The 24,422-nt window shown below is 44.1% G+C and overlaps 1 protein-coding gene across 2 annotated transcripts; it reads right to left on the reverse strand.

The window, feature by feature from the left end:
- Positions 1 to 296: 296 nt before the first annotated feature.
- RAB6A (RAB6A, member RAS oncogene family) lies at positions 297 to 23,610 on the reverse strand. 2 transcript variants are annotated; one of them, XM_060274063.1, is made up of 7 exons: positions 20,144 to 23,610; positions 14,590 to 14,643; positions 12,266 to 12,371; positions 8,837 to 8,948; positions 7,307 to 7,400; positions 4,357 to 4,423; positions 297 to 2,437 (listed from the first exon to the last, which is right to left on the reverse strand). In XM_060274063.1, the coding sequence occupies exons 1-7, from the start codon at positions 20,171 to 20,173 to the stop codon at positions 2,373 to 2,375; spliced, it is 528 nt and encodes a 175-aa protein (XP_060130046.1). In that variant the 5' UTR covers positions 20,174 to 23,610; the 3' UTR covers positions 297 to 2,372. The 2 variants fall into 2 exon arrangements, with proteins under 2 accessions (XP_060130046.1, XP_060130044.1); XM_060274061.1 differs by lacking the exon at positions 12,266 to 12,371 and adding an exon at positions 12,088 to 12,193 and having other exon boundaries at positions 20,144 to 22,778.
- Between the last annotated feature and the right edge of the window lie 812 nt (positions 23,611 to 24,422).

Below are 24,422 nucleotides of genomic sequence, written 5' to 3' on the forward strand. Positions count from 1 at the left end.
GGCCCCCTCCTAAAAAAGTTTGCTGGCTCCTGGGATAGGGCTTTCCCCTTATTTGAGGGAGGTCACAGGCGCCTTTGCAACCAGTCCCAATAAAGATCTCAGATTCATTTGCCTGGCCCACACACCAAACCCAAAGAGCAAAAGGCACTGCAACAACTTGCCTCGGCTACGTGCCACCCGAACTGGCCCTCCCCACCCTCCTAGCACAGTCATGCCTGCAAGGAGGAGCGCTGGAGGGCTGGAAGATTGGGGACCGTAGTAGCAGCGTAAAATGAGCAGAGGCAAAGGCCTGTCGATTTTAGTGTTTTGATTAGATACTTTATTGGAAGCAAAAAATTCTGTGCATGTTTAAAAAAATCCAACCCGTGTACACATTTTCATTGCTTTAAGAACCCAAGCCACGGAAAACTCAATATTAAAAAGCAGCAAGATGGATCATGTTTTTAAATTTTTTGTGGTCTTTTTTTTTTTCTCTTCGCACACATAGAATACAACGATACAGGAAAAGTAGCCAGGCCTCCCCTTTCGTTTCTTTTCGGGAAAAGAACACATCCATCTGTTGTCGCCATATTTCAACGCTTAATTCCAGACATGCTACTTCCAGAAAGGAAAAGGGAAAGGGAAAGATAAACCACCTCTTCAATATTGCATTAAAAAGCATTGGGGTGTCTTGTTCTGCCCTTTAAACGTACGATGACATTGCTGGTATAATGCAAAGTTACTGGAAACTCAGGTCAAAGTGATGAATTTGCCATTCCAATTCCACAATGCAGGAACAGAGAGACTTTGCGTGTGCACATCCGAAGCTGGGGTGCTTGGGGAGGGGACTTCCCCCCCCCCGAAAGTGAAGGGGGGCATTGAAGATAGAAAGGGAGAGCCAGTTCTCCCCCCATTCCCCCTCCCCCCCATTTTAAACAATCACTTAGAAAAACGGAAACTCGAGAGGCCTTTCCTGGATTGCACCCCTCCCCAGCTGCAAACGCTCCTCCTACAAACAATGTATTTACAGTTGTGTTAACTTACACAGCAACTTCACAATGACTAGTACAGATTAAGAGTGCACTTCTAGAGTGAGCATGTGAATGTGTGTCCACTTCCCAGTGTGTTTCTTGGATAGCTATATCTCGTGACATTGCCAAAGCTCTAAATAGATTAACAAACACCTCCCGCCCCCACACAAAAAAAATATATATACCCTTGAAGACAGTAAAAAAAAAAAGCAAAGAAATAAATATTGAAGGTTACCACGGTTAATTGTAGTCCAGTTAAAACGTAATACTAAACAACCAATTATTTAACCAAACTACGCGGAAATAACAAATACTCAAGACTCTGAAGACCCAAAATAATAATAATAAAAAATGCTAAAAACAAAGGCAAAAGTCTGCATAATTTTAAAAGTTTTGTTTCCATCTTTTGTTCCCTTCCTTTTTCATCTAAGGGACTTTTAAAATCTACTTTTACAAGTACCCCCCTCCCTTTCCATTTATCTTGAATAGTCTCTTCTGCTCTGTCTCCTCACCTCCCTCGTTACGTATTAACTTTATGCTGGATCTTTAAATGGTTGCCAGCGAAGGTGTCTCTTTTCAGAGACGGATTCACAGCTTGACCAAGTTGTCTATAGTGCCAGAACCTGTCTGAAGCCTCTGTGCCTCCCCCCATCCTCATTCTGAAGACATTCCAGCCTGCACTGCAAACTGGTTCGTTTGTTCTGTGGGGCTTCTATGTAGAGCGAACCGTTTCTAAACCCCCGGGAACAGTACCTGCAACTTTGCCCCTTTACAAAAAGCATCTTATTAGCTTTTCAAAAAGGCTACTGTTTAGGGGGGGGGGAAATGGCCAGAGGATCTCAACCAAAAAGGCAAAGCAGGCTAGTTTTGGTTTTTTGCAAAAGAACAGGCTGAACATCTGAGGACTGCTCCACGCTACCTGCCTTGGGTGCCGACTCATTTTTACCCTGCACACTCCTTTTCACCAAATCCAAACGTTCTACTCCCATTTCCACTAATTCTGTAAGTGCAATATTGAAACATTTCAAAAAAAGTTACCAAATTTGTACCTATCTTTCTGGTGGGGCTGCTGTTTTCAAAAAAGAATCACTGAAATACGCTAGGATCGTTTTGGCTCCTTTCGAAACTTCCTTATAAATAACGAAGACACTGACTTTCTTTTGTGCTTGTGAAGCTAACAGATCATCTTCACGAGACAAGCAGCAATGATGAACCGCGGCTACGTTACGGATGGGGTGGGCGGGGTGGGGGTGGGCAAGCCAATAGTCACATTGCTGCCAATGAGTCTGGGGAGGGGAAGGGGGGGGAGAGGAAGAAGCAGTGATGGTCTGGAGAAAGGTAAGAGAAAAGCAACACACTATATTAGCACGAACAGCCGCCTTCACTGACTGGCTGCTCTTGAGGCTTTTCAAGTTTGATGTCGATCACTGTTGGGGGAAAAGTAGTTAAGGGAAATAAGAGCGGAAAGAGGAAGACAGCCTTACAGGCTGAAACACTCTCCCCTCGAGTCTCATTAAATGCCCAAACATTCAGGAAGGACGTGGCTCACCCCCCCCCCACTTCAAAATTCTCCATGCAGATTGCGTGGAGACTTTTTGGTAGCCCTCACTCCTATGGAATAAGCCCTTCCGGAGTCTCCGGCATTGCATTCCCTACAACCCCTCCCTGCAGGAAACATTATTTCCCACTGGGCGAAAACTGCAGCTCCAACTGCAACTACAGTGGTACCTTGCTTGTCGAACGTATTCCGTTCCAGAAGACCGTTCAAACTTCTGAAACGTTCGACAACTGAGGCACAAAAGGCGGTCTGCAAAGTCAATGGGGAAATTTTTTTGGGGGGGGAATGCCATTCGACTTCCAAGGCGCGTTCGAAAACAGAAGCAATTACTTCTGGGTTTTTGGAGCTCGGAAACCGAAACATTAAGCTTCCAAGGTGCTCGAAAACCAAGGTACCACCGTATAATACTGCAAACTGCCCTGTGTTCCTCAGATGAAGGGTGGAATAGAAATTTAAACTACGGAGGAGAGAATCTGCATTATTACTGATCTTTGTAAGTTTGACCTGGGAGGCTTTTTGCAGCCTTTTTGCAGGGGGGAAACACGTCTAATGAAGGGAAAACAAGCTAAAAAGCTTTGTGTGCTGTGGGTAGTACGACACACATGTGGCAACAGAAGCAAGGACCTTTGAACATTTGTCTTCCAGCACTGCGTGTCGTGTTAACCCACCATGTCATAAATGCCTCCTTTATCAGTCTGATCAGAACAAACAATTCACACAACCACGACTAGAACTAACAATTCAGAAGGGCTGGAAGGTGATAAAAGTGGCTATCAATAGCCAGGGCAGAGGAATGACAAGCGAGGTACCTCTGATCAAAGTTCTCCTTAGCCCATTTAGAAATCTGCTACATACATTCCAGAAGAGGTATGATTACAAGAGGACTCTGATCTCGCCTTACTTTTGAAGACTGGACTCTGTCCACTAAAGCTGACTTCCGACATCAACCTATTGGGCAATAATGACAACATCACTACGGTTTTTGATTAAAAGGGTCATCATGCCTTTTCTGTTCTGCTACCCTCGTCAGAAAAAAAGCTGTACTCACTGCCTTGCGGGACATCTTTGGGTAAACCCTACACAAATCTGGAGTGGAGTCCCCAAGATGGCACCTGCTTTCCTTTGGACATCTCAGCAAGGGGGGAAGAGAGGTCTTTTCATCTGGGCAGCCCAGGACCTCCACACACACTGTCCAGGCTTGCATCCTGGCGAGGGTCACGTCTATGCTACCAAAGCAGCAAAAACAACATGGGATTCAGCAATTACAAATTACTGGTCTCTGCAGCCACAGCAGGCGCTGCGATTCTCCATCAGTTCGACTTCACCCCTGGAGGCGCACTCCATAGTCTCTCGAGACAGGTTTTTACACTTTCCCCCACAGCCACCTATGATTGATAGCTGAACTAAATGGACTTTCCTTCACACCACATGGCCTAGTCGACCCAATCACTGGGTTTGAGGTCAAGTGGCAATTTCCCTGCAAAGCAAACGGACTCATGAACCCTGGTTTGGGGGCCTTTGGGCTTGCCTCAATTGCTTCAGCTACCTGGCAGGGATCGTTTTCAGTGGGCACACCTGCATATTGTGCACTGCAATTCCAAGTTAAAATGCTCAACCCAAGCTTCTGATAATCCCCACCTCGAGTTTCTTTTGAAGAGCTCTCTTTTTGTACTTTTTACCCACCACTATTCCGCAATTCAGAAAGCTATGCTTTCTTCAATCCCATGGACCTCGGCACCCACTCTCCTACTTAATCCACAAGCTGCAAATGCTGGACTAAAAGGATACTGTCTTCTCTGCTTTTGTCCTGCGTGCTTTCCATCCCAGGCAAGGCAGCAGCCACACGTCGGAAAAGCTAGAAAGGGTGAGGGGGTTGGGGCAGAAGAAAACAGGAGTAAATCAGAAACACAACAACCAGTTCAGGAGGGAGGCATCTGTTGCAATACATGCACCTGCACTGGGAAAGGATCCTGTGCTCCCAGGCCACATTGCGAGCCTGTAGTTCTGCACAGGGAAAAATAGAGTCATGCATGTCTCCCCCACAACTTATTTTTTTGCATCCAGGCAAAAAGAGGTGCCTAGCACATACCATCACGATGAAACTTAAGTGCACCTCCTTCTCAACGGGAGAGGTGGGCAACGGCCCATCAATGAATTCAAGACAATTTTGTTTAACCAGGAAGCTGCTCTAAAGGTCAAGTTGTCCTCAGGATGCAAGTGACTGGGCATTTAAGGGCAATGCTCATACAGACATACATTGCCAGGGGTGGGCAGCACACAGCCTCCTGGGCGACACCCATACTTCAAATCTCAGTTTTCAAAAAACAAGATGAGAAAGCTTCGACCTCTCAGTCTCAAGGAGGCCATCGAAAGAACAATGTTTGAAAGCAGCAAACCACCTCACCACTAGGATTCCCAAATCTTTCCCCCACAAGCTCTTATCATGCACAGCTTCTACTCTGGTTAATGGGCTGTGGCATCTCAATCTGCGCTCTCAGGTCTGGCCCAATATTCCATTTCATGGGATTATTCTTGCTCTGGGAAAAACCAGTGGGTTCTCTGTTCACCATGGTTAATCATACCGAGTAATCAAACGGTGGTGAGGAATACTGAAAAGGCCTGAACACACCTTGGTCTGCATCTTCCTAGGCTCATCCCAGCGTCACAGCTTCCGCTGCCTGCCTGAACAAAGGACTCCAAGGCCCTGGCGGTGTCTTTAAGCGATTATATTATACCACAACCTCCTTTCTCCTGCTGGCTGTGCCAGAGGGCTCCCCTTTGCAGTATTTGCCAGTATTTAAAGACCATACTTTTTTTTCTTTTTTCTTTTGGAAGTCTTTTCTAAAAACGGAGTCACTTGACAGAAACCAATTGGATTACTGCGTTTAAATCCAGCTGCTGACAACAGGCATTTTAAAGTACAGTAATCGCTTCTTTATATTTAAGCTGGGAACAAAATTATGCCTTGAGCAAGGTTGTCCACCAAAATTTACCAAACTAAAGAGAGGGAGTTGGCAAGCAAGTTAAGTCAAAGTGGATTTACCAGTCGGAGCATGCAAGAATAAATCCAATTAGGGAAACGTTACAAAAAGCCAGAAAGCTGCATAAGGAATTTGCGGTCTTCACACTCCAGTGTTCCTTTCCTAATGTTTAGTGCCTATTTTATTTGACTCCTTGGGCTACGAATTTCTATGCAGCACGAAGGAATGGTGCTGTAGCCGGACGAAAGTGCAGCCTCATCTTTCAACGTGAACCTGAACAGCAACCAAAATGGTCAAAGGCCTGGAAACAATGCCTTATGAGGAACGGCTTAGGGAGCTCCGCTGCCAAATAGCTCTTACTGTCAGGAAGTTCTTCCTAATGTTTAGGTGGAATCTTCTTTCTTATAGCTTGAATCCATTGCTCCGTGTCCGCTTCTCTGGAGCAGCAGAAAACAACCTTTCTCCCTCCTCTGTATGACATCCTTTTATATATTTGAACATGGCTATCATATCCTTCTTTGGAGGTCTTTAAGCGGAGGCTTGACAGCCATCTGCCAGGAATGCTTTGATGGTGTTTCCTGCTTTGCAGGGGGTTGGACCTTGCGGTCTCTTCCAACTCTATGATTCTATGATTTAGTGTTGCATCCTTTTTCAGTATCCAAAAAACCAGGGTCCCTGCCTCTGCAGCTTTTCAAATGGATCTCCCAACCCAGGTTTCTCCAAGACTTGCAGCAGGCACAGGGGGTAGGCTTGCAACCCTTTCTTGGCAACTGTGAGATCTTTAAATCAATAAATCCCTGGGAAGTCAAGTTCCATCCCAAGGGGACACAAGATATGCAAGCACACCCAGCCCAGCACATACACCTACCAAAACTCCAGAAGAATTATGTACACTGGTACCTTGGTTCTCAAACGCCTTGGTACTCATGCAACTTGGAACCTAAACACTGCAAACCTGGGAGTAAGTGTTCCGGTTTGCGAACTTTTTTCAGAAGTCGGACCTGCTCCGTTTTGAGTGTTACGCTTCCGTTTTGAGCGTTACGCTGAGGTCTGTCTGTTTTTGCTATTTATTTTGCGTTTTTGTTTTCACGGCGCTTTTTGTTTTGTTTTTGTGACTGTGTGGAACCCAGTTCAGCTACAGATTAATTGATTGTGTGACTGCAGTACATTGTTTATTGCCTTCATTTTATGGATCGATAGTCTTGTTAGATAGCAAAATTCATGTTAAATTGCTGCTATAGGGGTTGTTTTTAAAAGTCTGGAACGGATTAATCCAATCTGCATTACCTTCTATGGGAAAGCACACCTTGGTTTTGGAACACTTTGGTTTTGGAACGGACTTCTGGAAGTTTTAGAACCAAGCTTCCACTGTAGTCAGTTTTATTTTACCTGTTAAGTTTATCTGCCATTCTTAACCCCACCCCATCCCCAGCCAATAGTCTATGCTAAGGGCCGGTTCATAAGATTCTTTCAGCATACAAGAATTTGGGTGGACCTAGTCCTGGCATAGTTGAGCACACTGGGGGAAATAGTTGTTTGACTGTGTTACTGTGGGACGACGGACTACTTGACAAAGCAATCCAACAACCAATGAATCCAAAACAGCATTCTGATGAAAGCGAGGAAAGTTCTGCAAATCGACCTCAAGTTTTCTAACGTGACTGCAGTTATTTGAGCTGAAAACATGACTTTATTCCTTTGCTCCAAGAATATACCCCACTCCCTCAATTTTGGGGTGTTGTCTCCCCACCACTTACCTGTTTTACATTGTATCCTGCCTTTGCGCTAGTTTCAATAAACATTACATTCAGCTCTTTGGCTTTCCTCTCCCCTTCTTCAATAGATACTTGCCTGGAGAAAAAGGGAAGAAATTGAGCAAGATGACATTACAGGCACCTGCAATCCTGACCGCCCACCCATCCTGCAGCCACCTCCCTCATTCATCCCCAAAAAGCATTTACAGAACCGCTACCAGCTTCCACATTCTAGGTGGTCCAAGACATGAACATGAACAAGCAAGACCTGCATTTTTATAGCACTGCCAATGCACTTAAAAAGTAACCTAACAAGGGAGACAGCCCCCTGTGCCCTCAATAACTCAAGGATTTAATATTTTGCAGATTTTTACACAGTTAAAACAAGGCATGCATATTTCAGGAAGGGTTGAGGGCTTGGTGGGATAAGCCAAAAACTTCAGTGAAGAGGTGGGTGTTGCGCTAGTGTTTGGAGAAAGACTGGGAGTGACACCAGGCCACTCTTGAGAGAGCAAGGGAGAAACAGCAAATGCATTTTAAGGGAGCAGGAAGTTTTGGGTCTCATTTTGGTGACTGAAAAGATGAATCACTTCTCTAGGAATCTTCCTAACTCTCTGAAGGAGGTTTGCCCTTTTCAAGAGCTTTAGCCGCCAAGTATCCCATTTTTCGTGGGGAAACCCCCGGATTTTAATCCGTTTCCCGCTGGTCTCCCGAATGGAGAAAATCCCGGAAATCCCCCGGATTTCCTACCTGCCAGGGAGCCTCCATTTTGGGTGCTCCCATGATCCCTAGGTAATAGGACCAGTGGTCAGGGATGATGGGAATTGTAGTCTAAAACATCTGGAGGGCCGAAGTCTGGGGATGCCTGTGCTTGACCATGTGTGGGCACTGGAAATAGGGCAGAGCGGCACCAGAAGTCGCTTCTATGCATGCCCGGCGGCCATCTTAGGTGGCCACCAAGATGACCGCCGGACATGCGTAGAAGCGACTTCTGGTGCCACTCTGCCCTACTTCCGGTGCCCACACAGGGTCAGAGCGGCCCCAGAAGCTGCTTCTACGCAACTTCCAGTGCTGCACCGCTGCTGATCCTGCATTTTTCAGCGGGAGACTTGGCAGGTATGTCAAGAGCACTCCTTGGAACTGTCAAGTCATATCCCCTACCTCTTTTTGGGTGCCACCATGAGTAAGCGGTATAAATGAATCATCATCCATCCATAATACCATATGTTTCTACTGAGATCGTCTCTACTGCTACATTACATTTCTCCCTTTGCAAACTGACCATCTGAACATCCTAATACTGGGTGGGGTGGGGTGGAGGAATGAGCATATGAGTTCAAGATGCACTGATGTTATGACTTCCATATTTTCCAGGCTTCGGCTCCTCAGGCCTCCAGTTACAGCCCTATACCTGTGAAGCTGCATACAACCCAAGGGCAAAATTATACACCATCCTATTGTTGCACAGCACAGACTCTCTCAATATAAAAGCTGGTCAGATTGGCCACAACGGCAAGGAATGAACTGCCTTACCTCTTATCTGCTAGATCTGTTTTGTTCCCTACTAGCATTATGATGACATCGCTACCTCTTTCCGTTCTGACGTCATCAATCCATTTTGTGGTTTGCTGGAATGAGTTTACATCTAAGAAGGAAAAGTAAACAAGCCGGTGAAAGTCACCTTACAATATTCCCATCACTCTCAAAGCATCTGCGCATGATGCACCAGGTTGTCATCGGTGTCAGAGGTTAATTAAGATTTTTGATGTGTTGAAGACTACAGGTAGGGGGGGGGGGGGAAAGAGATGATGAGTTCTGGACAGGGTTGCCCTCTCATATAAGGAGCAGGTTTGCAGCTTGGGGGCAACTCCTGGATCCAACCCTGACACTGGAGGATCAGGTCTTTGTCCAGATACAGCTGGTTTGCCAGCTATGCCCCCTTTGGGACAGAAGTGACTTGACCACTGAACTCCATGCTCTAGTAGTGGTTCTCAAAGGCTGTGGCAGGCCTTTGCCTGAAGTTTGGGCCACAGTGGTAGTCACCCCTTTATTCAAAAAGGGCCTTACATCTGATCTGGCTAGTTATAGACCAGTTAAGTTTGCTACCTGTAATTAGCAAATTATATGCAAAGCATCTTTACAATAAGCTAGCTGATTGGCAAGAATAGCTTCATCAGTTATCCAAACAGCAAGCAGGATTTAGACAAGGCACATCCACTACAGACCATTGCTTTGTACTAGCCCACTTTATAGATAAGTATGTTAAGAAACCAGGTGGTGTGCTTGATCTGAAAGCTGCATTTGATTCAATCTCTCAAATAAGACTGTGGGATAGGTTGAACTCTTTAATTAGAAGGGTGCGGCAGGACAGGATGGCAAATGTGGCTAGAAGGTCCAAGGACAATCAAGGGAAAATTTAAACATTTCAGTTTAGTATGGTATAATATAGCATCAAAATATTTTTTTTATTTATTTGCAGAATGTGGGTAGGTATCTTTTCAAAATGAGAGCATCAAGTGATACTGCAAGCTCACACCTCTCATTGTGTTTGCATGCATACTTTCATATGAAAGGGGCTCGTTTATAATTATATTTTGGGAGTGATTCATGTTCCTATGTAGCTGCGTTGTTTTATACTTTCTGGATGTTCCATGATCATATTACAAAGTGTGTTCTATGTAGGTCTGGACGAAGGAAAATGCAGCACTGACCTCCGTTTTATCTAACCCCCCTCCACTCAAAAAGACTGGGGAGAAGGGGGGGCTTGAAAGTAGTTTATCACACCTGTACAGAATGGCAATTGCACATGAGTGGTTGTAAGGAGGATAGCAACGCCTTGATGCTGCTCACGGATTTGTCTCTCTCAGTCCTTTTGGGGGACAGAGAGCTTGGTACATTTTTATTCCACTTTCCTAGCAAAACAGTGGCTGCTGAGGCAGCTCACAGCAGTTGAAATCCAACGCAAGCAACAGTTAAAATCCAAGATGCTGAGCCCTGGTATGATATTTCTTGGCAACGGGGCGGGGGGGGGGGGAGAGTCAGCTGCAGAGAGCTGACGAGAACTGAGCCCATTCCCCAGTTGTGAGCAAGAGAGGCGCTAAGTGTTAAAACTGCTTCCGCTGCTGAGATTTCATTGGCCTACTTCCACCCGGGGTTATCTGAGGCCGACTGCTTTCCTAGACTTAAAACAGAGGAAGTTCACTCAGCCAACGTGGACTTAAATAGCAACTATTGAGCAAGGAATGACATACACCCTCAAGAGTTTGGGGCAGGGGGAGTGATTGCCTGAACAACAGTCTGTATCCTAAAATAAATTAATGGGGGGGGGAGCTCCCCCCCCCGCCCGCAGACAGTCTGGGAATCAGCATGTTTTTACATGAGTAGAATGTGTCCTTTTATTTAAAATGCATCTATGGGTTATTTGTGGAGCCTGCCTGGTGTTTTTACATGAGTAGAATGTGTCCTTTTATTTAAAATGCACCTCTAGGTTATTTGTGGGGCATAGGAATTTGTTCATATTTCCCCCCCAAAAAATATATTCCGCCCCCCCACAAGGTCTGAGGGACAGTAGACCGGCCCCCTGCTGAAAACGTTTGCTGACCCCTGGACTAGATAATCCTCAGGATCCCCTTCCAAACCTACAATTTTATGATTCTATAATCAGAACCCAAAAAACTTTAGTTGTATCCATTACAGATAAGTCTGGCTGGTTAAATAACATACATTTTGCTTTTTTTTTATACTTGAATGCCAACAATTCTGATTCCATCCATTTGTTCCACACAGGGTGATTTGAGATGAAGCTGCAAAAAGTTCTTGCAACTTCGTCTTTTTTTAACTTAAAAAATGCTTTGCTTGTGTTTTTCGTTTGTCATGTGAAGATTTTTTTTTATAAAAAAATATATTAGTTCTTAAAGATGTACATACCTCAGTTGGAAATGAAAGAGCAAAACTGATTAGGAAAGAAAGAAATGTGGCACATGAGAGGGGTGTGTGTGTGTCACAATCCTTGGAGCTCACACCCAGCTATTAGGAGCAGTGGAGAAGCAAACAGCAGATGACTTCAGTGGAGAAGCTCAGTTTGAGAACTACAGTTTGCAGAAGCCAAACACACATGATAGTGACACCCACAGAACAGCAGATAACTAAGATGGCGATGAGGTCAGCTTGCTTTTCAGGAATTCTGGGCACACAGGGTGGGGTGGGGGGAGAGAAGTGAAAAAATGGAACAGAAAAGAGGTAGAGGTTTTGCTTCAAGGGTGAAAATCCTAGCACACCTTTGGGCAAACGTACCACGGTCCACTCAAGAAGAGAATCTTACAGATATAATGCTGTGTATAGGAGACAGTGCTTAAAATTTAGAACACCGGGGTGCCAGGGGTCTCGCTTGTGAAGCCCGAAGGAGCTCCTCTTTGAAGTCCCCAATGTGCACATTAATTTTGTGTAGTCAGCAGTGAGGAAATGCTTTCTGCACATGGCTCAAAGACACTCTTCCATCAATGCACATTGCAGGTGCAAGCTCCGGCTAGCTGCAAGGTTCGGCTCAAGTGAACTCAATTCAAAACATGTCCCTACACACGAAACGTAATAGAAAAGTCTCCCACTTGAAGCTCCAAGCCAGAAAGAGTTTCCATGCCACAATGAGGAACAAGCAGGTGAAGGTGGTACGGCATGCACAGCTAGGCTTGAAGATGTATGTGTGTATAGATGTGAGAAAGAGAAAGAGGGAGGGAGGGAGAGCAGAGAGTACCAGAAATGCAGAAATTTCCCCCCCCCCCACTCACTTGTGATATCATAAACAACAACTGCAACAGTGGAGTCACGAATGTAGCTAGGAATCAAGCTCCTGAACCGCTCTTGACCTGCTGTGTCCCACAATTGCAACCGTACCTAACGGAAATCAAGTCAAAACAAGCAAGAAAGAAAAAAAACAAAGTCAAAGCCAGAGCAAAATATACCTACTTGTGATATCGTAAACTACTACAGCAGCAGCAGAGTCACGGATGTAACTGGGAATGAGGCTACGGAAACGTTCCTGACCCGCAGTATCCCACAGCTGCAACCTGATCTGTGGGATGGGAGAAAATTAAAAAAAAAAGCCAAACTGCCACTAAAAATGAATAAATTTTTGATTGCTTTTTTTTTTTTAAGAACAAAAAAAGCGAAGTAAAAATGATATAAAACTCATGCATGGAAGGAACCGCTTTAGGGTTGGGCGAGCGGAAGCAGAAGGGCGGGACTTTTCAGTGGCCCTCCCACAGGTTGCGCAGCTGCCAATCATCAGAGAGCAGCGCCAATTTGCAGATTTCCTTCACAGGCAGGAGAAGTGGGTGTCATGCTGCAGCTTGCAGGGGAACGTTTAGATGAAGCATTCCCTCCGCAGAGGGACGCTCTCTTGTGCCAAGGGCACGGTGGCCAAAAGATCAGACCAAATCGGATCTTTCATGAGGAGCCGGTGGCTGTCAACAATCAGCAGAGCAGTGATCAAATGTGTTTCAATCAGCAAAGCCAATCGCCAGCCAGCAGCCGCGTAGAGAGAATCATTTTGGTTAAAAGGAGAGTGTCAATACACAAACAAACCAGCATTCATGACGGGCATTCGCATAAAGCGATCTGATAATACCCCAGAAAGGAGTGAGAAGCCTAGGATCATCAGGGGCGCCCACACTGTTGGACGCTGGTCCAGTGTTACAAGTAAATTCCATTTAGATTCCATGAACATCACCTCTGCCAATACATTTCCTAATACACCAGCCTGGGGGAAAGCAACCGCCATGTTAAAGAGATGGAACCAAGAGGTGGCAAACAGTGGGGTTGCCTTTTAACTATGTAGAATTTGAGAGCAGGCAAGCTCCTGTGCTTTTTTGGTTAAAACATTTTTGTTCTCGTGGGTCCTTGGATATCGGGAGGGTTTCACTGCTGTTTCATTCTCAGATGTGAGAGGCAATTTTGTACTGGTTGAAGTACTGTTTAACGAACTTCGTTATTAAGTTATGTGTCTGGCATTATTTATTATGCACAGTATCCTGCATCCTTTGGGTGAAGGAGCAAGAAATAAGCGATACAAACAAACTTGTGAAGCCCAAATCAGCTCGGTTTCACTTGGGCGCCTTGGGTTGTATCTGCCTTCTGTTTCCCATTTGAAAGGGGCATGGTCTGAAGGCACAAAATGTAGCATCCTTGGCTCCATCATAGAAGATGGATTATAATGAGATACCTAAAAAGTAAATATATATATCCGCTGCCTCAGTGTTGTTGCAAGGATTAAAAACAATGTACAATAAAATTAAAAACCGGAAAGGTGTGTGTGTGTGTGTGTTTTAAAGGGCCAGCATCATTTTGTGACAGCCAAATTTGAGCTTCTAAATCAGGCATCCAGCCATTCCCTTTTATGTCTGTCTGTGATGGTTAGGACCTATGTTAGGGGGGGGGGTGAAGGAATTGCTTTTTAACAGTTCATGTTTTGATATTATGCTTTGAGGCTCTTGAATATAGCTACCAGTAAGCTTAAGAAATAAATAACACAGTAACAATAAAATGTTGTTATTCTTTACAATCATCTCTGATTGCTTGGGTTGAAGAAACAGCAGCAGATATTGCAAATAAAGAAAAACAGATGTAGGGAGCAGAGGATCACTTTTCCATTCTGTTCAATGAAAGACCTGGAAAAAGCAAACGTCTGCATCCTCCTGGCTCAGCAGTGAGGAAGCTGTGGGGGTTCCAGATGTTGCTGGGCGACAACTCCCATCATCCCTGGACATGGACATGCTACCCAATGATGGGAACTGGAGTCCAACATCTGGAGGTCACATGTTTCCCTCTCTGTCTCAGCTCAAGAACAGACTATCCAATAAAGAAAAACCACCTTACTTATTTTGCATCTCTAATTAGGGTAGTAAGGCAGCTTTTGCCCACTGTGTTTATTGCTAGCTGGCTTAAATGAGTTCATCTGCAAAGCAAACAAAAAGCCAATCAGTAGAAAAATGTCCCATAAAATCTACAAGTGTTCCACTGAGATCTAGGTTTGTGTTTTCACATAAAGTCTGTTCTACAGCGGTGTGATCTAATTGTAAGCCTCCATACATTTTTCAAGCCAATGTAGGCATGCCATATGGCATTCTGAAGAGTTTGCACTGACAGGGACAGAGGCAGAATCTCCAGCCATGACCCAATACAGACATGGTTGGAACGCCAGGCTGCTCTCGCATTTGGACCCAAGTTCCATCTAGATTGTGAATGTGCTCCCTGGACTAGAGTAGTCCAGTTACTACAAAAGCCTTACTCACTGTGCGATCTTCCAGGTACATGGTTTTTGATAAGAAGTCGATGCCAATAGTTGCCTGCAAAACAAAGTTTTCATCAATGAGCAAATAAGTTAGTTTTTCTTAGGTTGCTTAGGTCGTGTTCCCAACAACCAAAGATCTACCCTGCCATTTGGAAAGGACAAAAATACCTCATATAGTGGCCACAATGCCAGGGCCACTTATTCCTACAATACTGAACAATAGGGGGGGGGACTCATTTCTGATCTTAAGTAAATGGCCAGCAATAATCTATAGGGATGCAATCACAATAATCCATGGATCATGAAATTTACCCAATGGCAGGATCCACTGGAACTGCTCAAATGCAGAACATGCAACAAGGGAGGGCAAACAGTTATACGGTAAGGGTTTCCCAAAGGGGAGTGTCCCCAAAATCAGACTGCTTCATTTGGCGAAGACCCTCCAATGTTTTTCTGCCTCCACAAAAACAATTTCAAAGGTCACAGCATAAATAGTGTGTTATGTGCCATACAGGACATGGATGTGATGTGGCCCCTGCTCAGAGTATTTAGGAGAATAGAACTAGCAAGGGAGAAGTGAAGGAAACCATGTAAAGCTGGAGTGAAGAAGGTAGTTTTAGACCTGAGAGGGAAGGTGGGGGGGGGGGGAGAGAGAGAGAGAGAGAGAAAGGAGCAGCAGGCAATGTTAGAGAAGATTGAACATTTCTTTCAGCCATATTGGCTTTCATGCAGAGGGATATAATCAACACCCTATCTGGGGAAGGAAAGGTATCTTCCCCACTGAAAATTAGCTTGGGAGGGGTGGCAACAGGATTCACCTTCTTTCATAGCAACATTGGGTGCTGATAATTCATGCCATTCCATTTTAGGTTTTCCAGATGGGCCATGGAACCTTCTTGAACACACTTAAAAGTCTGGTCATTTCCAGCTAATAATATGGAAGTTCTAAACACAACCAAAGCTCCACCTAATTGCCAAATCCAGCTGAACAAACACCTATTCCAAAATGGGTGTATCTACATCACAACTTTTAAACTACTTTAACAAGTCAAACCCTCTTCCAGAGAAGCCTGGGAACTATACTTCTGCATGGGATCCAACAGAATTCTCAGCAACCTCCCCAAATGACAATTCTCGTGAATCTCTGATACGTTATTTGCCCAGATACTTCTCCAAGACTGCTGCTGAAGAAGACAAGCCAACAAAGAGTAGTCAATATAGCTATGGCAACTGCTTTTCTTTTGTACACTCAACAAGTCTGCTTTAAGATTTGAACAGAATCCCATGCACGCAAGTTCCCCATTACATGACTGACTGCTAATCTTCCCCTTCTTGTGACTTTAATATATTCCTGTGTCTCCACCCAACACCACTGCAGCATTCCATTCTGCCAAATGTGGTACCTCTTTGGAATTAGGCAAATGAAGGATGGGATTCACTAAAAATATACAAGATGGTCGAAATGATAAGGCCCCGCAGGGCTTCTAGACAAACAAGGCATTTCTGTGCTTGCCAAAGCAGCAAAATTTGGTCTTCGACAAGGAGTACATGTGTGTTTGCAGAGATTCATATATAAAAATCTGAGACAATATACAAGCATGGGGGAAAACTGCACACACTGTTAGCAATTTAAAATTGAGCCTTTTGCTCTCCGTGCTATGAGAATCCTCCTCTACAAAATGTGCCATTTCATCTCCTTCAGTTTTTCTGACACCCAGTAGGAAACGCTGTACTGATTTGCAAGTCTGTTCCGCTGTTCTCCTGAAGGCGGCTTATTAATACCTGGCAGGCAACAGCTGAAGTCCTGCACAGCAGCTAGCAAGCACATGCAGCACCACATACACACACAGCAAATTTTAAATGCAATCTTCTTAATTTTTCTAGCGACTGACAACAGTATGAAGGATATTCTGTCTAGGTGCTGAGCGGCACTGATTTGCTTGCTGTCTTATTTCCACCACCAAACCCTAGATAGCCCCAGGCTTGTGAGAAGCCTTCCAGACATAGCTTTTTATCAGGAAGGAGTACCTAAGCTAGAAGAATCTCCCAAGGGGAAATGAAGGAGAAGCCCATTCCCACCTGGTCTAGACAAGCAAGAACAGCACCCAATCCCAGCTTCTGATATAGAGGTCAGACCTTTATTGCATCCACTGAGGACTAATCGCCTCTGATGAAAACTGAAAAGAAACAGTGACCATTTCCTGTACTCTGAGTTAACTTTTATATCTGTCAAAACAAGGGACATTTCTGCACAGTTAATAACAGCATCTGTCCATCTGTTCCCTTTTCCATGTACAGTAAAGATCTTAAGTTCCAAGGCATGGCAAGTCTTACGGTTTTAAGTAGAGGTTGGATGTCTCCCTGAAAGAGTTTGCAACCTTATCAGGCTCTGCCATGGAACATCTCGTACCATAAGCAAGAGTTTCTCAAGTTTTGTCTAAAGCCCTTCTCTTGTAATTGGGACTCACTTGTTTATCCTACCCCTGAAGCAACAGAAAGCAAATTTGTGCCATCATCTAAGCGACAGCCACTTAAAATCTGAAGATGGCTATTGCCTCTTAATAGTCGCTTGTTCAGGCTAAACACGTCCAACAGCTTCAGTCTTTTGTCTTGTGACCTAAAGGCTCTACGCCCTTCACCATCTTTACCAACCTCCTCTGAACGCAGCTCAATAAAATATTTTGCCCTTTAAGCCATTAATATGCTGGCCAGGGAAACTGGGATCTTCTTCCATGAAGGTGAAAAGAAGGTGAGAGAAACATCTGCTTGCTTGAATAGCCTAAGGAGTGGGGATTGGCCTAAATCAGTGGTCCCCAAACTAAGGCCCGGGGGCTGGATGCGGCCCAATCACCTTCTAAATCCGGCCTGCGGATGGTCCGGGAATCAGCATGTTTTTACATGAGTAGAATGTTTCCTTTTATTTAAAATGCATCTCTGGGTTATTTGTGGGGCCTGCCTGGTGTTTTTACATGAGTAGAAAGTGTGCTTTTATTTAAAATGCATCTCTGGGTTATTTGTGGGGCATAGGAATTCATTCAGGTTTTTTTTTCAAAATATAGTCCGCCCCCCCACAAGGTCTGAGGGACAGTAGACTGGCCCCCTGCTGAAAAAGTTTGCTGACCCCTGGCCTAAATCATATATTGCTCTTAAGACTCCAAGTATTCTATGGGACCAACATAGCAAAACAAGCAAGATTGCTTCCTGCATGAATTCTGAGAAGTCACCTGTCCTTTTTTAACCACATAATTCTCACCTCATCATCTTTCTGGTGGCAGCACCCCAATTACAGAACACTCCCATGAGTTATTTGATTAGCACCCAGATTAGAAGTCTTCAAGTAAAAGATAAATTCATTTTTATTTGTCCAGGCCTTTGGGTCTTAGAAGGAGTTAGCTCCCTAAATTACTAGGGCTGTGAGTGACTGTCACTGCTGATTTATAGATAGTTCACTGTAATTTCATGGTTTAATTATCGTTTTACTACTATATTGTTTGCTTTCGGTAATTTTATATTGATAGCCACTCTGGGATCCTGTTTGAAGGAAGAGAAGAATATAAAAAAATACATAAAATAGAGCAGTCCCTCAATTGAGAAGTGCAGCAATGCAGACCACCTATTCTCCCTACTAGTGGCTTAGTTTTTAAAATTCAGAATCACAGCATTCACATCTCAACCCTTATGGCTATTAAAATCATTTATGTGGTGAAGGCTTTGAAGCCACAGGGAAGGCCTTAGTACCTGCCTATACAGTTCCTGAACCGTCTCCCATGATTGCGTTTCTCCACTATGCCTAGCCTATTTTATACTTCATCTTCACTAAGCATTCTCTGAAGATCTCATATTTGGTAGCAGTGAAAGTTTCTTACAAATTATGCAAATTCAGGTGAAATCTGCGCAATTTATTACGAGCACACCACTGGCGCTCCCCCTTGGGTCAAGGTGGTTTCCCCTCTCCTTAGACAGGAAAAACACACAGGGCTGGCAATTATGGTTGCAGAGCTCTCTGAGCATGTGCCGTACAGGCGTGAGCTAATGTTAAGACTCGAATCAGAGGGACAAAGACAGTTAAGCGAGCCTTACAAGTAACTGTTCTGCAGATCCTTCTCTCCTTTCACACTGCTGGTCTTTCCCTACCCCTGCCCCCCAGACAGAGCTGCCTTTCCCCAGCTACAAAAGATACTGCTGCCTGTCTCAAGCTGTCCACACAGACAGTGTGCTTCACTAGATTAGCAGACAGGAAACACAAGTGGTGGATGGGCACACAAATCCAATAGAACTGCTCTGCAATCATTCAGGCCACAAAACATAACTAGGGTGGTGCTGGAAGGATGGGCAGATGCAATTCGGGGTCAAATTATATTTGCACAATGCAAATCAAGGCAAAGTGAAATACAGGGCAGAGTCTGTCCACCAGAGATGCCTTGCAGTTTCAACCTTTTAGCCATTCACTTTACAATTGGTTCGTTCATTATACCAAGATTCCTTTCCATCGAGATAGCCCTATTATTATAGAGCACTGAGGGTCAAAGATCCAAGCCAAAATCTAGGGCACATGTTCCACAGAGAAAGAGAGGACTGAAAGAGGACCATGAGAAAGACAGATGATTACATAAAAGAACTGCTTCAACAGCTCTGTAATTACAGTGGCCGGAAATGGAAAATATGTTTGCTCCATTGGGAAGCTTGAGGCATATCCAAGTTGTCCTGTGCCACAAAAGCTTTGCCAAATCTGCTGACCCAACAGGAATTTCTATTTGGCCATTAGGCCAAGTGTTGCTCACGTTGCAGGAAAGACTAATTCATAACTGGAAGGAAATATGTTAAGAACCACCCTTACAGATTATTTTAAAGTAGGGGGAAAGCACCCCCAAAGTGTGTTTAGCAAGGAGCCCATATGTAGAGAGACTTCTTAAGTCCTGCTTGTGGGGTTTCCTTGATGACTTAAGACATATTTGGAGATGGGATTCTCAGGAGCGCCTTGCTGCCCAATACTTGCAATGCATGCAATTGCTCTCTTAGTGATGTCTGGGCTCAATCCTAGAAGCTAGATTCACTCAACTGCAGGTTGCAGAGAGTATTTCCTCACCAAGAACAACCAACAATATCAAGTGTACTAAGCCCGAATACCACAAGTTAGCCCTACATAGAAAGTAGGCATGTGCATTTGCTGTGTGTGTATCCTGCACCCCATAGTCACTTTTGACTGGACTTAACAGTCTAGTCTGGGTAAATTCTTATGTCTGAGCTGGATCAAGCTGTTAACAAGGTGTCTCATGGCGGATCAGGGACTCCCTAAGCTTCCAAGTGGCTCTGTGGCTTTGGTTAACCTAACAAAAGGTACGGCCATTTTTTTCTCTCCCCCTTTGAGAAAGTAAACCAATCTCCCCGAGCACAAATCATTATTATTTTTAAAAGCAAGTGGAAGGGGTCTATTGTCTCCCAGCTGTACAGTGTTAAAGTCACATGAAAGTCTCTATTATTGGGAACCCGCATTCGATAAATCCCTGCATTATATAAGCTGACATTTGTAAATCATGAAACAAATACTGTCTTACCTGGTAGGTGTTGTCAAAGCTGTCATACATGAATCTGGTGATCAAAGAGGTCTTCCCCACTGGAGGACAAAATTGAGAGAGTATTAGTCACATCCAAAAAATGCATTCCAGGTGTTACACTTAAGTTGTAGCAGAATATTGCCATATAATCAAACCCACAAAGAGGAAAATCATCCAGTATAGATAGCATTTTGAGAGTAAAGATGCTTCAGGAGGGGGAGGCAACACCAGATCAGAGCAAGAGACTATATAAGGTTACTAGCTTTACTCTTTTTTTACATTCTTGTGGTTGCGTAGAACATCAAAGGTGTAGGGTTTTTTTAAGATGCCGTTTTCTTTGGGGGGGGGGAGACAATCTTTGACATGTTCTATAAAAGTATTCATTTACAGCCCCACTCATAAAATCTCAAGGTGGTGCACAATATAAAATACCGTAAAACCAGACAAAATATACTGTTATCTACTAGGTACATTCAAACAGGGTGAAATATATGACAAGATCTTAAATTATAAGCTCTTACATGAGGATTGTTATAAAAGACTTTCATTTGCAAAATCTATAAAGTACATTTCATCCACGTTTTTCAAGATTTTGATCTGCAAGTTTCATGAAGCTCATTTCAGCCTACATAATGACTATTTGTGTGGCTCATATTGGACACACTTCCCTATAAGGTGCCAAAAAGGATCTCTTTCATATAAATGTCTTCAAGTACTGGGATCTCACCATTTTAATTCAGTGAGGACTGTTAATGTGCAAGATTGCTGAAGGGATACCACAATGAAGTACATTTCCAGAGATTATAAGAATCAACAATAGCCGCTTCCCGCTGTGTCTGTAATTAAAGAGAAGCAGTGGGCTCTGCTCTTAATATGCAGAGATTTACATAATGCAAGAACGCCCACTCAAAAGTACAGTATTCAGAGGAATGGGACCTGAGGATTCGGTGACACAATACATTCCTATGTTCAAAGCACTCCACCCTTTGTAACAGAATACCAGCCAGTAGAGCAAACAAGTAATGGAATCTGCACTGTTACTTGTAGTATTTACTCTCGCTGTATTAGAAGGGCATTATAGCTTATGGGTACCTAAGAGGGGTGTACTGGATCAGGCCAGCGGCCCATCTATGTTACATTCAATCCCACCTTCTGTGGGAGGAAATTAAATACAGTATATGAATCCCTGTGGACCCATGTGTGTGGGTGAACAACAAAAGAATTGGCGGGGTGCTTGGATTCAAAACATGGGGCTAGCAAAAAGAGAACCCCAGTGGCAAAGTATTAAACTCATAACAATAAGCGGCACTATAAAGTGTTAGGAATACAGGTTGCTAAACCTTTTTATGCCGTTGAGCTTCTAGCCCTCTTGCAATCAGCAGACCACACAATGTTAAGTTTAAAATGTTTCACTTGCAGACTCAAGGTATCAGTCATGCATTGTTCCGTGCAGCAACACGGGTAGTACAGGAAGAAAACCCTTGGGTAGAAAATACAGAATATAGTTCCAAACCAGTGCTCAAAGTTTGGGAGCAAGCTTTCACATGCTATCCTTCGTTGGTTACATTGTGTGGGAAGGAGGGAGGGAGAAAGGAAGTGGAAAGGCTTCACTTCCTCCCTCTCCAAAGGAGAGGGTTGTGCCTAGCTGAGTCTGTCTAGCAACACAACTCTATTTTCCTCTACCCATTCATGCGCTAACTAGAAGTCCTGTATAGTAGTTATGTTTGCCTGCAATCTCTCACACCCAACGGGCATGCAGGAACACCATTCAACACCGTTCATGACAGTAAGAGCTGTTCGGCAGTGGAATTTGCTACCAAGGAGTGTGGTGGAGTCTCCTTCTTTGGAGGTCTTTAAGCAGAGGCTTGACAGGCATATGTCAAGAATGCTTTGATGGTGTTTCCTGCTTGTCAGGGGGTTGGACTGGATGGCCCTTGTGGTCTCTTCCAACTCTATGATTCTATGATTCTAAATATCAGTCATTTAAGAGTATATTTCTGAAAGCTAGCAAGGAAAGCCAAAGCAGCTATTTCTAGTGCGAGCAGCTGCTCACATGGATTCAAGCAGCCAGGAACATCATGTACTGCTAAGAGAGCAGGAGGGGAGTCTATTGCCTCAGTTGTCGTTCGGTGGCTTGCATGTGCAATGGTGAGCTTTTAGGCAAATGTTCACACAAAACTGTGACATCTCATAATTCTGCACACCAGTCAAATTAAAATGTAAAGAAATGTGGCAATTAGCCAGGGCTTGGGGGAAAAAAAGGTCTGTCTTGGCAAGGAGTTTGGTTGCATTGCCCTTCAAACAAGCTCTAGGAAAGAACACAGGCAAGCTTTTAGGGTTAGCACTTATCTACATGGCTACACTGCTATACAGTATACCATGACTTTAGTTCAGCTATTTGAAAGCATTCTTTTTGCCAATGATGACTCTGGTGTTTGAAAGCTGCAATGCAAATCTTGCAACTATTTCCCTGGCTACCTCTTCACCACAGTTTACATAATTGATTGAGGAGTTTGAACTGCATGCTTTGTGCAAGGAATTGATGCATGGGTGGGGGGAAAGCAAAAATGCAATCCTGCTTTGATTCCATTCCATTGAGAGGAGGAGCCAACAGGTATTCTGGGAACTCCCCCCCCCCCGCCCCGTTTCCATTTAGTAGCTCCTCTGATTGGATTGAAAAGTTGAAAATTTATTTTAAAATGTATTGACAGCTTTCCAAAAGTTCAAAGCTGAGTGCAATAGGCACCTTAAATAGAATGGCAATAGACAAAATGAGTAACCTTAAACTGAAAGAGTAATAAAATAAAATTAGAGGGCAATAGGATGCCCCAACACTAAGACCTAAACTGGCATTGAACCAAAGCCCAAGTAGCCATTCCCCACACTGCATATTAAAAAACAAACACACAATAATACATACTATTTTGTACTCAAATAAGGGCAAGAACCTCCGTATTTTGTTTTTTCAATTCTCATTCCAACAAAATAAAGTAAGAATAGGTTCATCACTCAAATCCATCTTGATCCCTGAATTAATTGGCTGGTGCCAGCCAAGCGCTGGGTGCAACTGCACAGGGACCTGCATTGCAGCTTCCAGAAAAGTTGCTTGTCTCTCTAGTTACAATGAGCAAATAATTATGATTTACCAGTGCCTGCTGATGAGAGCCCACTCAGAAAGCATGGGCAAGAGCTCTGCTCATCATCTCTGTGGGCTTAATTTGATCCATTAACACTGCAACCTGTTCTCAACACCAGGCTTCTGCTCTAGAACACAGGTAAGGGTTTCTTTGCATATGTATGCACAAAGGGCTGTTCCTCACCAATAAGTAATCACTACTAGGTCCATATGTGAGGAGGAATTAAAGAACCTTTTAATGAGGGTGAAAGAGGAGAGCGCAAAATATGGTCTGAAGCTCAACATCAAAAAAACCAAGATCATGGCCACTGGTCCCATCACCTCCTGGCAAATAGAAGGGGAAGAAATGGAGGCAGTGAGAGATTTTACTTTCTTGGGCTCCTTGATCACTGCAGATGGTGACAGCAGTCACGAAATTAAAAGACACCTGCTTCTTGGGAGAAAAGCAATGACAAACCTAGACAGCATCTTAAAAAGCAGAGACATCACCTTGCCGACAAAGGTCCATATAGTTAAAGCTATGATTTTCCCAGTAGTGATGTATGGAAGTGAGAGCTGGACCATAAAGAAGGCTGATCGCCGAAGAATTGATGCTTTTGAATTATGGTGCTGGAGGAGACTCTTGAGAGTCCCATGGACTGCAAGAAGATCAAACCTCTCCATTCTTAAGGAAATCAGCCCTGAGTGCTCACTGGAAGGACAGATCGTGAAGCTGAGGCTCCAATACTTTGGCCACCTCATGAGAAGAGAAGAATCCTTGGAAAAGACCCTGATGTTGGGAAAGATTGAGGGCACTAGGAGAAGGGGACGACAGAGGACAAGATGGTTGGACAGTGTTCTCGAAGCTACGAACATGAGTTTGACCAAACTGCGGGAGGCAGTGCAAGACAGGAGTGCCTGGCGTGCTATGGTCCATGGGGTCACGAAGAGTCGGACACGACTAAACAACAACACTAGGCCCCACACATCTATTACAGAGGACTTCCAGCTGTGCTTGTGATATATGGGCTTGAACTGCAGCACTTCCCACCAGTGATTCTTGGTAACCTGCTCACCTGCTTCTAATCAATGGCGTTCAAGGTCGCTGTTACATTAAGAATAAGCAACTATCAGTGGATTCATTTGATCAGCCTGCTGTCCAAA

The sequence above is a fragment of the Zootoca vivipara genome, chromosome 4 (assembly GCF_963506605.1).
Source record: "Zootoca vivipara chromosome 4, rZooViv1.1, whole genome shotgun sequence".
Classification (NCBI taxonomy): Eukaryota; Metazoa; Chordata; class Lepidosauria; order Squamata; family Lacertidae; genus Zootoca; species Zootoca vivipara.

Coding starts and splice junctions, on each gene's coding strand:
- RAB6A (XM_060274063.1), bottom strand. CDS start 20,173: ATGTATGACAGCTTTGACAACACCTACCAG. Junction 14,644..20,143: donor GCTTTGACAACACCTACCAG/GTAAGACAGTAT, acceptor TTTGTTTTGCAG/GCAACTATTGGCATCGACTT. Junction 4,424..7,306: donor CAGGATACAATGTAAAACAG/GTAAGTGGTGGG, acceptor CACCCTTTCTAG/CTTTTCCGACGTGTGGCTGC.